This window comes from Argentina anserina, chromosome 4, assembly GCF_933775445.1.
Source record: "Argentina anserina chromosome 4, drPotAnse1.1, whole genome shotgun sequence".
Classification (NCBI taxonomy): domain Eukaryota; kingdom Viridiplantae; phylum Streptophyta; class Magnoliopsida; order Rosales; family Rosaceae; genus Argentina; species Argentina anserina.
Window position 1 is genome coordinate 27,063,028 of NC_065875.1, and position 17,300 is coordinate 27,080,327.

General features: G+C 39.1%; 2 protein-coding genes and 1 pseudogene across 4 annotated transcripts; all 3 read left to right on the forward strand.

Moving 5' to 3' along the window:
- Window positions 1-1,317: 1,317 nt before the first annotated feature.
- LOC126789833 (zinc finger protein SHOOT GRAVITROPISM 5-like) lies at window positions 1,318-3,878 on the forward strand. Its single transcript, XM_050515889.1, has 3 exons — window positions 1,318-1,630; window positions 1,710-2,112; window positions 2,820-3,878. Exons 1-3 carry the CDS (start codon window positions 1,465-1,467, stop codon window positions 3,697-3,699), a joined length of 1,449 nt encoding a protein of 482 aa, XP_050371846.1. The 5' UTR covers window positions 1,318-1,464; the 3' UTR covers window positions 3,700-3,878.
- A 2,978-nt stretch (window positions 3,879-6,856) lies between these two features.
- LOC126792514 (non-functional NADPH-dependent codeinone reductase 2-like) lies at window positions 6,857-9,603 on the forward strand (annotated as a pseudogene).
- Window positions 9,604-9,860: 257 nt separating this feature from the next.
- LOC126789834 (non-functional NADPH-dependent codeinone reductase 2-like) lies at window positions 9,861-16,618 on the forward strand. Of its 3 annotated transcripts, none has more exons than XM_050515892.1 (3): window positions 9,861-10,377; window positions 12,665-12,908; window positions 16,088-16,618. In XM_050515892.1, the coding sequence occupies exons 1-3, from the start codon at window positions 10,043-10,045 to the stop codon at window positions 16,490-16,492; spliced, it is 984 nt and encodes a 327-aa protein (XP_050371849.1). In that variant the 5' UTR covers window positions 9,861-10,042; the 3' UTR covers window positions 16,493-16,618. The 3 variants fall into 3 exon arrangements, with proteins under 3 accessions (XP_050371849.1, XP_050371847.1, XP_050371848.1); XM_050515890.1 differs by lacking the exons at window positions 12,665-12,908; window positions 16,088-16,618 and adding exons at window positions 10,496-10,739; window positions 11,392-12,212 and having other exon boundaries at window positions 9,873-10,377; XM_050515891.1 differs by lacking the exon at window positions 9,861-10,377 and adding an exon at window positions 11,808-12,546.
- Window positions 16,619-17,300: the final 682 nt, after the last annotated feature.

Sequence of the window (17,300 nt, forward strand, 5' to 3'; positions counted from 1 at the left end):
TTACTTGAATTAAGAAGAATCTTGTCGATGAGCATGAGCTCGCTATGCTATCATGAATAACGTAGGTAAATTTACCCGGTATAAACTTTTCCAGCGTCTTTTATACTTTTTCAAAACAGAGCATGCGATAATCTCTTTAAGTTATAAGCATAAATGAAATTATTTAGTTTTGAATTGAAAAATGTATAAGTATCATTTGGTCTAGTATGTCTCCTCAACAAATATAATGTTGTTAGTTTGACTCACTAAAAATTCGTTGAGTTATTTACCAAATCAAGTATTTATTGAGCTCGATTTAACCAAATCAATCAAGGCTTGGAGATAAAAAGTTTACTAATATATGCATCATTAGCTGTTTTTAACTACAAGGTGAGGGTAATCTAAATGTTTCATTGACCAAAACTTAATTCATCGGCAGGTGTAAAATGCTCCAATATGTATTGCAACAGCATAGTGCACGACCATTTTAACAGCATTGTGAATCAAATTGAAGAACTAATAAGGCCACTTGCGGTAGTAGACGCATCGTTAGCTTGAATCTCTTCTCAAAATATACCAGTAAAACAAAATTACATTTCAGAAGTACATAAACAACTCCCGTAAGTAAGTTATTTTTACTTGTTACTGTTCTGACCCTTTTAAGTTTTAAGTAATGAGAATTTACAGCAGGTAGAGAGGGTGGGCAGGTCATGTGAGGAAGAATATGTGATCACGTGCAAGAGGAGGTGGTCTGGCCAGCATTGCATTTATTCATGCAAATAAGTAAGTTACTAGTGTGACGAATAATGACTGTTTGTTTTCTTATGGGAAGGATGTTTTTTTGTTTCTGTCTAATTCTGCCTCTCCCTGTGGGCCTTCTCCCATAGTATTATGTGTCTCTTTCCTTTTTTTTTTTCCCCTTCTTTTTTTTTTGCCTCCTCCTCCTTCTCCTTCCTCTATCTCACACCACCCACACATACACCCTCTCTCTCTCTCTCTCTCTCTCTCTCTCTCTCTCTCTCTCATATAGCCATTTTCTTTGTGTAAGGGGAAAAAAATGAAAGGAGCTTTCTGAACAAGACTGGCCACAACCTTACCTGCCCAATGGTGGTCAATGAAAAAACAATCCTACATAGAAAGAAAAAGCTCCATCTATCCATGAGAGAAAAGGAAAAAGCTTTAGCTAGCTCAAAAGCCCTCCCCCTCCCCTCAAAAGCTTCTTAAACCTTTAAGAAAGTTGATTGCAGAAAGCAAGAGCTTTCCCCCTCTCCAAACCCCTCCATTATCTCCTCCTCCTCTTGTTCTTGTTCTTGTTCTTCCTACCCCTCTCTCTCTCTCTCTCTCTCTCTCTCTCTAAAGCTGAAACCCACCCACTATCTGATTCCAACTGTTACATGTACAAGTGTAGGGATTGATTTGCTTCTCATCTCTTTGGTTTGGTTTGGTTTCATATAGTGGACTCTCACACCAAACTCATTTCACCCTATGTTGGCCAACAACAACCACACCAACACTACTGCCTCTGCTGCACCACCTCCTCCCTCTTCTTCCTCCGATCACCACCACCATGCCTTCAATCCCGTAGATAATGGAGCTGCACCACCGCCGCCCACCGCAAACAAAAGAAAACGCCGACCCGCCGGCACCCCAGGTACGTATATACCCTTTACCGATCACTATTTGATCAATTCAATCACACATGCATCACCAACTGATCAATGGAATTTCAGATCCGGATGCAGAAGTGGTGTCCTTATCCCCCAAGACATTACTTGAATCAGACCGTTACGTGTGCGAGATCTGCAACCAGGGCTTCCAGAGGGACCAGAATCTTCAGATGCACAGAAGAAGACACAAGGTTCCCTGGAAGCTGCTGAAGCGGGAAATACAGGATCAGGTGAAGAAGAGAGTGTTTGTCTGCCCGGAACCGAGCTGCCTCCACCACGACCCTTGTCACGCCCTCGGCGATCTAGTCGGAATCAAGAAACACTTCCGGCGAAAGCACAGCAACCACAAGCAATGGGTGTGCGACAAGTGCTCCAAAGGCTACGCCGTACAATCCGATTACAAGGCGCATCTCAAGACCTGTGGAACCAGAGGACATTCCTGCGACTGTGGCCGTGTGTTTTCCAGGTTTTCCAGAATCAAAATTTTTCTCATTCATTACTGATTAATTCTATTAATTTCGTACCCAAAACGTCAAAAGATACATAATAATTAAGTTGCTCAGGTTAGTTTGTATTTTTCAGTTATTTACAAAAAGGCAGTACTTCCATACTGTATGAGTATAGTTTTGCTTGAAATGGCTATAGTGTCTTCTCCTTCATTGAAACCCTAACCCCCCCATAAAAAGCAGGTGTGCGAATAAGAACAAATCTTGAAACCCCCCATAAACTACTGTAGTAGCTTGTTGGTTGGGGTTTCCTCCTTGAAAATAGCAGCAATATGCAGAAGGTGACCTCATTTTCATGGTGTGGTTCTGTATGTGATCTGGGTTACCCAATGGAAGCTCAAAAACTTTGCAGAAGCACTACTATGCTATTCCCAAGAATAGTTTCCTTAGTTAGGCTAAAATTCAAAATTCCTTGTCAAAACCTTCATAAATAGTTAAACCCAATTAATATTATATTTAATTAGGTGTATCATCCTATAATCCGTACTTGAGATCCCCTCTCATTTTATATATAGATTTGCTTGTTGGTAATCCTGCATGAAGAAGCTAAGTTCTTTAAATTAATTAGTATTCAAATGATACTAAGATATGCCGTGTTTTATTTTTAAGGATGATCATTGTAGTAGTCGGTTTTATCATTCTAATTGTTTGTCGTTTGGTTCCACAGGGTGGAGAGTTTCATTGAGCACCAAGACACTTGTAGCGTGCGACATGTTATCCGGCCAGAATTGCAGGCACTTCAGCCGGCGGCGGCCTGTTCATCACGGACAGCATCGAGCACGAGCCCCTCCAGCGACGGCCATTTCAGTATTAATAACAACAATGCATCTCTGCCGATGCCCGGATTACCAGTAATGCCGAAGCCGAATGAGCATTCCGTCGTCTTTATAAGCTCCCACGAGCGGCGGGAGGGTAACCGTTCCACTTCTAATCACCATCACCATCACCATCATCAACAGCAACAGCCACAAGATCAAGAACAAGAGCATATGTTGGAACTTAAACTCCTTCCATCGTCAGACGCACAAACCTCCCCTCGAAACGAACAAGAAAACTGCGGAACGCATTTGAAACTTTCCATCGGCGGCTCATCACGGGGTGGTGGTGGTGATCAGAAGAACGAATCGCCTCGAAGCTCTTCGAGGGAAATGTTGAACGCGAACATTGGTATTATTGGTGGTAGAGCGAGTTGGGAGGTAACGAGGCTGAAAGACTTCGCCTCGGAGGAGTTGAAGTTGGCCATGTCGGAGAAGGCCTACGCCGAAGAAGCGAGACGGGAAGCCAAGCGGCAAATAGAGATGGCGGAGGTGGAGTTCGAAAACGCAAAGAGAATCAGGCAACAAGCGCAGGCGGAGCTTCAGAAGGCTCAGCTGCTTAAAGACCAATCCAGCAAGAAAATCTCCTCCGCCATTATGCAAATCACTTGTCCCTCTTGCAAGCAACACTTCCACGCCGGAGTGGGACCCTCCGACGAGACGACGACGACGTCGCTGGGCATGAGCTACATGTCCTCCGCCACAACCGGAGAAGGAGAAGGAGAACAATGATCGAGGATGGTGATGATCATTACGACGACGACCACAACAACATGCACTAGGTGTTGATTAAAGGGGGCATTCAATTTGTTTGTTTTTTTGTTTTTGTTTTCACATGCAGTAAGGCGTATTTAAGCAGATCCCATTATCTTTTTTCCTCTACTTTTTGTCAGTTAATTATTACTGCTGTAGCAGGGTAGGGGAAGGTGGTCTTTATTTTCTGACCATGGTTGGGGGGGAAATGGTTCAACTGTTTATAATTGGGTCCTCATGTATTCAATATTTGCCTAATTTCACATAAACAAGACGGCAGGTGAAGTCTACAGGGTTAATTTCCTTCGCATATGTATCTTCAACATGGAAAACCAAGCCTTAATTTATCTCACATTCAATTATCTATAGATATATGTCGAGTTAGTTTATGTAGGTAGGCCAAGGACGATCGAAAATAAAGGAACGTAGCTTGTAAATGCTCATGGGTCCTTTCAAATATAGAGGGAATCATATATATAGTTGAGATCATGTAGCTAGGTCAAGCAATTTGAAAATGTAGTATAGCTATGTGGCTCTATCGCTACATATATTTACATCCCAAATAATTAGTTGTACCCTAATTTCAGCCCTATGAGCTCGAGAGGCTATATCAGCTAATGTCACTGTTCTTAATTACACTTTCACTATCTCTAAGTAGGTTCTGTTCTTAAGTAACAATGGGGAATGAAGAATTAGGAAAATTATTCTACGCACAAAGGTTAACCGAATGGGGGAGTTTTGTTGTGTTAATTAGTTAACTGATCGTTCTGAGTAGATAATATTTTCGGGACCATTATGAATTTTGATAGAGAAAGGAAGCAGCTTTCATGGGTTGCTGACCTACATGCACACAGATGAGACCAAATAAAATTTAAATAGAGTAAGAGAGAAAGAAAGAGCTTCGCAGTAGTACTGCAAGTGTGTGAGAGTGAAAAAGATGGAAGGTCGTTTTCTGAGCATTTGTAATCCTTATAAATGCCTCATAAAAAGGTCACCATGTTTTTCAGTGCCACTGTTGCACTTGTTCCTCTTAGGCTCTCGTCCCTCTCAACCTATTTAACACAATTCACACTCAAACTCCCCCCTCCCATTCCCTTCCCCTTCTGGAGAACGAGAGAGAGAGAGAGAGAGAGAGAGAGAGAGAGTAGATAGTTTGCTGCAAGGTTCTAACTCTAACAGCTAGTTACATCTAGCCTATACCAATAAGTAGCATGAATTGCCAACGATAGTATTTCAAATGCATTAGATCTCCACCATAAACAAACAAACAAACCCATTGAAGGAAGAAATGAAAGAAACTAATGGTGGTGAGTGACTGGTGAGGCTTAATTAGTTACTGGTTTTCGTTGGACGATTCAGAGCAAGACAAAAACGAGGGTGCACACAAAAGGGTACTCAATTTCAGCTTATACGTAGCTTCCCTTTTCTTTTGGTTTTTGTTGTGCTATGGATGGTTTGTTTTGGGTTGTGGGGAGCTTTGGTTCCTTCTGGGTTCGCAATGTTAGGACCACGTGCACTTGGACTTAGTCTCAGCTTTGCTTGCTTAGGTTAGTGTTATTTTCTTTCCTACCTTTTAATGTTGGCTTCCTTTTTTGTCTAGTGGGTTAATTAGTCCTTTCTAACTTGGTGGGATGGGCTCGCCTCTGCTCTGCTTTTATAAATTACCCCCCCCCCCGGCTCTTTGCGTGTAACGCCTTATTACACTTTGCCTTTTAATCCCCTTTTCAATGGTAAAGTAAGTGAATTACCGTTCTTTAACTTGGGTGAAAAGGTGTCATGCTTACCTCATGTCTACTACATGCACACCATTTGAATTTGCTATTGGAGTGTTGAGATTATGTCACAAAACTTTCAAGAAAAATAAAATAAATTACTCTTTACATAATCGAAATGGTTCAAAAATATCGATCTAAGTTAAGTTATGCGAGATCTATATATATAATTTTTTTCAAATAAAGAGGTATGCACCAATGGTTTTAGTGCAGATTTCCATTTTTTAATCATTTTTCGATCGAATTTCCTTATCTTTACCGTCTATCTAGATAATATTGTGTAGATCATCTCTGAAAAATTTCAGCCAATTTGGTGATCGTTAAGGTCCTCAAAATTGAAAAACAAATGGACGGACTAAATTCTGTCAAACATGAACCGTTTATGTTTTTAACAGAAAAACGCAATTTTAAGAGCCTTAACGATCACTAAATTGGCTGAAATTTGCATAGATGATCTACACAATATTATATATATACTAGACAATAAATATGAGGACATTCGATCGGAAAATAGTATAAAATTAAAAATCCGTATCAAAACAGTGGTGCAGACCTCCACAGCCAATAAATGCTATATATGTACACACACGTATATATAAAAAGAGCAGCCGGAATTTATCAATTAGACTCATGTAATCGCCTATAAAAACGAATTAGTAATAATTATATTTCGTTAGTTTAGATTTCACACTGAATGAAAGTGAGTTATATACGAAAGTTGGTTTTCATTTAACACGTAGCGAAGAGATGTATAAAGAAAAACCGATATCTATGAATTTGACTCATGTCGCTCTCGTAGCCAATGACAAATATCATATTACCACTCATTTGTTTAGATTTCACCAAGTTAGGGTAAACCCTTTTCTTTCTTTCTTTGAGACAGAGAAATAAAAGAAAGGCACCACATACATTTTATCTTTAAACACGATGGCATGGCATCTTTTTCACACAAATGGAGACAAAACCTTTTCTATGGTTTTCCAACATGTAGCGAGTGGATGGAACTTTCCATTGCACTAAAATTTCACCCATGCCATCTTACATGCATCGATCGAATCAGGTAGAAAACAAGTCCTTCTTCCTTTTTCCCCCTAGCATCCAAAAAGCACACACTACCGAATCAAAGATCTCTCCCGAGGCTTTGCCTCCATTTTTATGGAAAAAAATTAGACCACTTTCTCAATGGTATTCAAGGTGGAAGGTTGAAGCACAAGCACTAGTTCTGTGCAACGCAATCCGGTGCGGAGAGGAGTGGCCCATTCTGCACTGTGCTCTCTGTTACTCTGCTATGTGTATTTATAGTTTTATACACATTGATAGATAAAGTCACTAAATATATGTACGTAGAAACGTATATATGTAACATGGAGGATCATGGGGTCTAGTCGTTAGTCTGCTCGTTTTAGCTTAGCCAACTGCTCCTTGAGCTACCAGTTATAATTCAGCTCAGTTTGTGTTATGACTGAGTCTGAAACACAACCAGTCTCGTTAGGTCTATCCTTTTGATAACATAGCCCAAGAGAACACATTAAAACCCAACACGGACAAGGTTTGGGCTTATCTAGGTGTGTTCATGATTTGGGCCTTCAGTAAAAATGATCAGGCCATAGCCCATCGTCTGAGACTTTTTTATTTGTATTGCTGTATTTGAGTTCGATGACTTCGATCTGTACGCGAGTAGTGTGACTAAATCGATGTGTGGCTACAAGTATAATTGAGATAGCTCATCTTGTCCCGCACTCTAGTTTTTATTTGGCTTCACTGTGCGAAATTCTTCATCCATCACCTTCTGTGGACAATATAAGTTTGTTACATATGTAAAGGTTGGTCCTAATTAACTAGCCAGCTCTGGATTGGGGATAGGATCATATCATCAATGGAAAGAACAAGCATTCCAGAGTTGCGACTTCTACATATCCTATTCCCGTATGTTCTGATCTGAGTAGAGAAAATGAAGCCATTCTCAGTGCAATCAAGGTAGGTTACAGGCATTTTGATACGGCACCGGCGTACCAGACTGAGCAAGTTCTCGGTGAAGCCGTCGGCAAAGCTATTTCTCTTGGGCTCATTAATTCCCGGGATGAACTTTTTGTTACTTCCAAGCTTTGGCTCTGTGATGCACACCCCGACCGTGTCCTCCCTGCCATTCATAACACCCTCAAGTATATATATACATGTGTACCATTTTTTAAAAAATTTAAAATATAAATACAACTATACGGAAATTATCAACTCCGGACGTCCGGATTCATCTATTTTGGCGCCGGCGACACGGGACGACGGTGTGGATGGTGCCGGCCGTGCTCCGCTCCCTTGGCGCTTCTCTCTGTGCCGGCCGAAGCTCCACCGCCGGCCTACATAGGTTTTTGAAATTTTATGTGCACTGTGAGTAAATTTCCAAATTCTCACCGTTGTAGGCCGGCGTTAGAGCTCCGATTGACTCAGAGAGGAGCGCATGGAGGGGGGAGCATGACCGACACCATCCGCACCGTTGTCACGCGTCGCCGGCGTCGAAACGGACGAATTTGGACGGTCTGTATGTCCGGAGTTGAGGAGCTCTATATATATATATATTGTTACCAATTAGCTAGCAAGGCTAGCTATATATCTTGACATGTTTTTGTTTTCCTTCATGGCAGAAATCTGAGATTGGAGTACCTTGACCTTTATTTGATTCATTGGCCTGTGAGTTTGAAGTCAAGAAGCTACGACTTATATGTTAACAAGGAGCACCTTCTTCCGTTAGACTTTAAGGGCGTGTGGGAAGCCATGGAAGAGTGTCAGAAGCAAGGGCTCACCAAATTTGTTGGAGTCTCCAATTTCTCATGCAAAAAGATCGAAACTTTGCTTGCTACTGCGAAAATCCCTCCCGTAATTAACCAGGTTATTACTTTGATCCGTAATTAATTCAATAGTTAAGCAGGCACAAAACTACGTTGAAGTTTGAGGGACTCGTCTGCCCATGAGTTTGAGTATTAAAAAGTAAAGATAGCTTATATGTATGCATATTGTAGTTTTGCAGGCTTGGTTTATAGTTTTCAAGCTCATGACCCAAGTTCAATCTTTACAAATGCAAACCATGTTATGGTATATTTTCTATATACTTTTTTTTTTCTCTTCTATTTTGACATTAATTTTGAAATAGCTTTTGCTTAATTTCAATACATATCTTTCTGTAATCCGATAAATGTGATGTTAGATGAATTTCTGTATTTCTAAAATCACTAAAGTATATATCTAGTATATTATAGTTTTTTTACATGCTTTACATTTTACTCTAACGTAATTTATGAAAAAAGTTTCAAGTTCTCCTAGATTATGGATCAGTTTGTCTCCGAGGTGAATTTTTTTAAATATGCGTCTGCAAATTAAAATCAGCAGCTGTTTTTAAAAGCTTCATTTTGTAGATTTCATAATTTACCTAAAAGTTGCATTAAAGTTTGTGAACTTAAAAAATAAACTGATTCATTAAACACATTTTTCAAATTATTTGAGAATTTAAACCTATAATCTATCCAAATCTCAGGACCAAACTCTGCCTATTAGTCCTCAAACACAACAAACTGCAGCTAAGGCTTGACTTCCCATGCTCAAGTTTTTCAATTTAGTACTGGACCATGCCCAGTAGCGCATCCACATATGCATGCGTAGCGAATTGTGTTCTAATTAGTTAATCAATCAATTAATCTGGTAATTTTTTTGTTAAGGTTCAGATGAATCCCATATGGCAGCAGCAGAAGTTGAGAGAATTGTGTAAGACAAAGGGTATAGTTATCACAGCCTACTCTCCATTGGGCGGACATGGAACACCTTGGGGATCAAACGCCGTTATGGAATGTGAGGTCCTCAAACAGATTGCAGAAGCAAAAGGAAAAACTCTTGCCCAGGTTTGTCTGAGGTGGCTTTATGAGCAAGGGGTGACTGTTGTGGTCAAGAGCTTCAATAAGGAGAGGATTAAAGAAAATGTGGAGATATTTGACTGGGAGCTCAGTCCTGAGGAGCTGGAAATGATCGATCAAATCCCGCAGAAAAGAGGTTTGCTGCATTTGAGTTCATAGCAGAACAAGGCCCTTACAAGTCTCCAGAAGAATTCTGGGATGGAGAAATTTAACATTGAGTTTAGGCTATTTTTCAATCCTCATTCGCCATGGTTAATTTTGTCACAGTTGCGAATGTCAGATTTAAATTTATGTTGCAAAGATTTCTTTCACAATCTCAAGAAAATATTATATTTACACATCTGAATTCGTATACACCCTCTAGAACGTACGTAGAGACGGGGTCTAGTTTACTTGGGCTCAAAAGGGCCAGAAGAAGGGACGCCGAGGCCTACAAGAATAATTGAGATAGAGATAGATCACTCATCGTGTCCCGCACGCTAGTTTTTCTTCGGCTTCACTTGTGAGAAATTCTTCATCAGTCACCTTCTGTGGACCATGTAACTTTTTAACCAAAGAAAGAAAAAAAAGACCACGTAACTTTGTAATACATGTAAAGGTTGGTCCTAATTAACTAGCCAGCTCTGGATTGTGGATAGGATCATATCATTGATGGAAAGAACAAGCATTCCGGAGTTGCCACTTCTCGCCTCTCCAAGTTGTTATAGTATTCCGGTGCTAGGTCTAGGAACTGCTACATATCCTCCACCTGTCTACTCTGATCTGAGTAGAGAAAAAGAAGCCATTCTCAGTGCAATCAAGGTAGGTTACAGGCATTTTGATACGGCAGCGGCATACCAGACTGAGCAAGTTCTTGGTGAAGCCGTCGGTGAAGCTATTTCTCTTGGCCTCATTAAATCCCGGGATGAACTTTTTGTTACTTCCAAGCTTTGGCCCTGTGATGCACACCCTCACCTTGTCCTCCCTGCCATTCAGAACAGCCTCAAGTATATATACATCTGTACCACTTTTTAATTTTTAGTTTAAATACAACTATATATATATCGTCACTAATTAGGTAGCAAGGCTATATATCTTGACATGTATTTGTTTTCCTTCATGCAGAAATCTGAGATTGGAGTACCTTGACTTTTATCTGATTCATTGGCCTGTGAGTTTGAAGACGAGAAGCTACAACTATCCTGTTAACAAAGAGCACCTTCTTCCTTTAGACTTTAAGGGCGTGTGGGAAGCCATGGAAGAGTGTCAGAAGCAAGGGCTCACCAGATCCATTGGAGTCTCCAACTTCTCATGCAAAAAGATCGAAACTTTGCTTGCTACTGCGAAAATCCCACCTGCAGTTAACCAGGTTATTACCTTTCAATTCATTAGTTAAGCAGGCACGGAAGTTGAAGGTTGGGGGGGGACTCGTCCGCCCAAGATTTGGACCATAAATAACTAAAGATAGCTTATATGTATTCATATTGACATGATTTAGTTTTGCAGGCTTGGTGTATTCACTTTATTGTTTAGTCAAACCCACCCAAGTTCTCCATCCTCTACAAATGCAAATTAACCCTTATTATGGTCTATTTTTCATTTACTTCGTATTTTACTTCATTTCTTCTACATCATTTGTATTTCATTTCATTTCATTTGTTTTTGCTAATCAATACAAGAAGAAATCTTCTATTCTGACATTAATTTTGATGAAGTTCTTTGCTCAATTCCAAAAAAAATCTTTCCGTAATCGATAAGTTTAATGTTAGATGAATTTCTATGTTTTTATAGTTAAATGTTTTGTCATATCATGCACTACATTTTCTTATCACTTTAGTCATGAAAAAATTTTTCAAGTCCTCCTAGACTACGTAAACGGCAGCTCAAGATGGATTTTGTCATGCTTATGTTTCTCAATTTAGTACTGGACCATGCCCAGTGCATCTACATATGCATGCTTGGCTAATTGGGTTTCTAATTAACTTAACACTCAATAATTAACCTCGTATTAATTTTGTTAGGTTGAGATGAATCCCATATGGCGGCAGCAGAAGGTGAGAGAATTTTGTAAGACAAAGGGTATAGTTATCACAGCCTACTCTCCATTGGGCGGACATGGAACACCTTGGGGATCAAACGCCGTTATGGAATGTGAGGTCCTCAAACAGATTGCAGAAGCAAAAGGAAAAACTCTTGCTCAGGTTTGTCTGAGGTGGCTTTATGAGCAAGGGGTGACTGTTGCGGTCAAGAGCTTCAATAAGGAGAGGATTAAAGAAAATGTGGAGATATTTGACTGGGAGCTCAGTCCTGAGGAGCTGGAAATGATCGATCAAATCCCGCAGAAAAGAGGGTGTACCGGATTTGAGCTCATAGCCGAACAAGGTCCGTATAAGTCTCAAGAAGAATTCTGGGACGGAGAAATTTAAAATTGAGTTTAGGCTATTCTTCAATCCTCATTTGCCCTGGTTAATTTTGTCACTGTTACGAATGTCATATGTAAAATGAGAAACATTTGATGTTGCAACGATTTCTTTCACAATTTCAAGAAACTATTATATTTACACTTCTGAATTCGTATGCACCCTCTAGAAAGTACGTAGAGACAAGGTCTAGTATACTTGGGCTCAACAGGGCCAGAAGAAGGGACACCAAGGCCTACAAGAATAATTGAGATATAGATAGTGATCCCAGATCACTCATCTTGTCCCGCATGCTAGTTTTTCATTGGCTTCACTGTGAGAAATTCTTCATCGGTCACCTTCTGTGGACCATGTAACTTTGTCACATGTTTGGTCCTAATTAACTAGCCGGCTCTGGATTGTGGATAGGATCATATCATCAATGGAAAGAACAAGCATTCCGGAGTTGTCACTTCTAGCCTCCCCAAATAGTTATGGTATTCCGGTGCTAGGTCTAGGAACTGCTACATATCCTATTCCCGTCTGCTCTGATCTGAGTAGAGAGAAAGAAGCCATTCTCAGTGCAATCAAGGTAGGTTACAGACATTTTGATACGGCAGCGTTGTACCAGACTGAGCAAGTTCTCGGTGAAGCCATCGGCGAAACTATTTCTCTCGGCCTCATTAAATCCCGGGATGAACTTTTTGTTACTTCCAAGCTTTGGCCCTGTGATGCACACCCTCACCTTGTCCTCCCTGCCATTCAGAACAGCCTCAAGTATATATACATCTGTACCACTTTTTAATTTTTAGTTTAGATACAACTATATATATATCGTCACTAATTAGGTAGCAAGGCTATATATCTTGACATGTATTTGTTTTCCTTCATGCAGAAATCTGAGATTGGAGTACCTTGACCTTTATCTGATTCATTGGCCTCTGAGTTTGAAGACAAGAAGCTACGACTTTCCTGTTAACAAGGAGCACCTTCTTCCTTTAGACTTTAAGGGCGTGTGGGAAGCCATGGAAGAGTGTCAGAAGCAAGGGCTCACCAAATCCATTGGAGTCTCCAATTTCTCATGCAAAAAGATCGAAACTTTGCTTGCTACTGCGAAAACCCCTCCTGCCGTTAACCAGGTTATTACTTTGATCCGTAACTAATTCATTAGGTTTTTTATTTTTAAATCATTAGTCAAATTATATTTAGGCTCAGCAAGCAATACAAAAAAAAAACCCACCTAAAGGCCAACAAATAGATGTATTCCCTAAGATTCTCAAATCTAGTGTGAACAACTAGACCCACAGATCTAAAGTACACTTACCTTATAAATCATGAAGTATCAAGGTCATACCGTACTAGAAAAATTAAAACCAAACAATAAAAAAAAACAACCAAGATCCATAACACTGTACCCAAAACATTCAAGTCATTGTAGCTGGTGGAGACATAAGCTCCACCACTTTTGCTGGATCAATCCCACCGAAGAGCCTCGAAACCCAAAAGGATTTGAATGCCCAAAACAAGGCCCAATAGAGCAATCCCAAAGAAACCCTATCACACAGTTGTCGAGCAAGAATCCAACCCCTTTCATCGTCGGCCATCAGCAAACCATCGCCTCTAGCGAGATCTTCGACCCAAGCATCACCAGCCAATAAGTCACCATGCTTACGCCAAGTCCTGCCGATGGAAAGCGAATCACCGAGACCCACATCCCAACCCTCGACATGGAACCAGCCTTCAAATCTACCCATCACACCACCACCACCATTTAGCACCGTCACGAGCATGTTGAATCCTGAATCGGAGACGACACCATCACAACCTATCAGAGACTGATGAACCTTAAAACCACCTTCACTTCGAAGGCCTACCCAATCCAAGATCCAGTTAGCCATCACCAAATCAACCTTGCCTTAAACACCAACGCCACCGACGGAGGATCGAAGACAAAAGTGCGGGTTCAAGAGATCTCGCCGTGGTAACTTGAGAGAATCTCCAAAATTTAGCCAAGATAGGGGAGGAGGAGGAGTCTTCCTCTGTGTTGACACAATACAACCGCCTCCATGAGGGTAATGGTGCTAGGGAGAAGCTTTCACTCGTGAGAGAGAGGAGAGCATTCTAGGGTTTTCTGTAACCTAAACTTGAACGTTAAACAAATTCTATAATTCATCTTCGGCTAAATTCCTCATATAATACCTGATGTTTGGCTATTTGGACAATTTGGTACCTAATGTATGAAAACGGACAATTTGGTACCTAAAGTTATCAAATTTAGGCCATTTTGGTACTTATGTCAATTTTGACCATATTTTCAGGGTTATTTTTGTCATTCTATCTATACTTTATTCGTTTTTTCATAATACCTTCAAATTGCCTCTAAATTATCACTAAAAATTTGATAACTCATCCACTTAGTATATGTGATGATTTACGTATATAATTTTTCATAATGTAGCTATCAATCTAAAATAATTTTAATTATAACTAATTTTAAAAATATATTTTGATAAAATTTTACAATTGCATAAATGCAATTTATTTCCTTTGCAAAAAATAATTAGGATACAATAAGTATATTAAGAAAAAAATTATTTTCGATGTATGCGAAGTAGATGTTAAGTGGAGTAGATATATCAATTTAATTATCTCCAAATAGAGGCAATTCTAGGAAGAAATGAAGGAAAAATGTGAATTTAATGAGTTTAGGGCTAGAATGACGAAAATAACCCTAAAAATATGATCAAAATTGATAAAGGTACCAAAATGACTTACAAATGAGAACTTCATGTACCAAATTGTCCGTTTTCTTACATCAGGTATTAAATGGTCCAAGTAGACATACTTTAGGTACCATATGAGGAATTAACCCATCATTTTCAATGAAATAGATTTGAGATGATATTATAGTTGACCGAACTGAAACAGCATTACTGTCACATAAGTATCTTGCAACTAATTCATTAGTTAAGCACGCGCGAAACCAAGTTGAAGTTTGGGGGACTCGTCCGCGGTCCGCCCAAGATTTTGACTATAAAAATAGGATAGCTTACATCAGTTAGATGTTTGCAGGCTTGATTTATTGTTTTCAAGTCCACACAAGTTCAATTTTTTACAAAATCAAACCCTGTTGTGGTCTATTTTGAGTATTTTCTATTTACTTCGTATTTTACTATTTTATTTCTTTTCTTTTCTTCTATTTGAAATTAATTTTGATGAAATTTTTGCTCAATTCCAATAAATTTCTTTTCGTAATCGATAAATGTAATGTTAGATGAATTTCTATTTTTCTAAAATCAATAAAGTATATATCTAGTATATAATAATTGATTTTTTACATGCGCTACATTTTAGTGATTTTACTCTCACTTTAGTTGTTATGAATGAAGTTTCAAGTTCTCTTACACGAGAAATTATTATATATAGTCGCTATATATCAGTAATTATTAATTAAATATTAGTAATTAATTATGTACATTCTTAATGTTATTGATTCATTTTTATTGTGATTGTTTCTTATATGTAAATAAAATTTTATTATTTTTCACCGTGTGCATATTAATTATTAGGGCTGTTAATCGGTTCTGGTTTCTGAAAGAACCGTTGGAATCGAACCGTTTAATAGCAGTTCGGTTTGGTTCCTAGAAAAAAAATAAAGTTATACAGTAGAACCGAACCGTTTTTAAAATAGTTCGGTTCGGTTCTAAAATCTAAAATGTATAGGAACCGTTTGGAACCGTTTTGGGACCAGAACCGTTTGCAAAAGGGAGAAATTGCTTTAAACTAAAGTACTAGTCATACTCCATTTGGTGGATGACAGAGACTATGCCCTGATTTGAAATTATCTTGTCTCGAATTATCAATCTTCCTTCATTTATTGTCACTAGTATGATATGCTCAAACTAACATCATTCTTGAATTTAAGACAATTTTTTTTGAACCGTTTTGGAACCGGAACCGTCATGGAACCGTTAGGACTGAACCGTTCGGTTCCTATTCTAAAAAATACAAGAACCGAACCGTTTAAATAACACGATTCGGTTTACGGTTCCACCTATTTTTGGCTGTTTTAGAACCGTTTACAGCCCTATTAATTATACTATGACATAATATGATTGATTTAGACAATAATTACTCTATCATATACTATGAGTCCTGAACCGCCACAAACTGCAGCTAATTAAGGCTCGACTTCCCATGCTCATGTTTTTCAATTTAGTACTGAACCATGACCAGTACCGCATCCACATATGCATGTATAGCTAATTGTGTTCTAATTAGTTAATCAATCAATTAATCTGCTAATTATTTTGTTAAGGTTGAGATGAATCCCATATGGCAGCAGCAGAAGTTGAGAGAATTGTGTAAGACAAAGGGTATAGTTATCACAGCCTACTCTCCATTGGGCGGACATGGAACACCTTGGGGATCAAACGCCGTTATGGAATGTGAGGTCCTCAAACAGATTGCAGAAGCAAAAGGAAAAACTCTTGCCCAGGTTTGTCTGAGGTGGCTTTATGAGCAAGGGGTGACTGTTGTGGTCAAGAGCTTCAATAAGGAGAGGATTAAAGAAAATGTGGAGATATTTGACTGGGAGCTCAGTCCTGAGGAGCTGGAAATGATCGATCAAATCCCGCAGAAAAGAGGGTTTGCTGCATTTGAGTTCATAGCAGAACAAGGCCCTTACAAGTCTCCGGAAGAACTCTGGGATGGAGAAATTTAATATCAAGTTTAGGCTATTTTCCAATCATCCTTTGCTTCAGAATATCATCTTGTACATCTAAATGTTCAATTTATGTTTACAACGATTTTTTTCACAATTTCAAAAGGAAATATATATACTTGAATACTTGATTTAGTAGTAAATCTGAATTCTTAAACACCCTATAGAGACTATACTAGATATATACTTGGTCTCAAAAGGCCAGAAGAAGGGACATCAAGGCCAGTCCAGCCCAAAAACATAAATATATGAAAGGCCTTGATTGGTTGAAGAAACAAATCCAATGGAACTTCTGATGGCCTGATGTGTCTCAATGAATCAGAATCTTAATTGATTGACGATCCTATGTAAGCCTATCAGGAATTGAGTTATGTATTTCTGTATGAAGAATATAAAGACTACTCAACTGCAAGAGGCTGATGCGACTATATTGCTTTGGACTTGAGTCATTTTTAGTCTGTATTTGCTGCGCAGTTTGTCTGATTAATGTTAAAGGCGTTCACCTCCGGTCCTCCACTAATATTGACTAATTGTGTTTCAAGGCTACACCTACCTTTCCGGCGGCTCTTCCGCCCAGTTTCAATTGATAGTCATGATGTTTAATTATAACATGCATCACATTCTTTTCAACGTAAATTAGTGATCATAATATTCAGAATAACTGTTTGCATTAGTGATCATAATGCATCACAATGTTTTCAACATAAACAGTCAATGCAATTGGCATCGTCGTTAGAACACAAGGCCGAAACGAGGTTACGTAGTCTGCACAAGTACATTCATGTAAGAATGGAGATGTGGATAATGT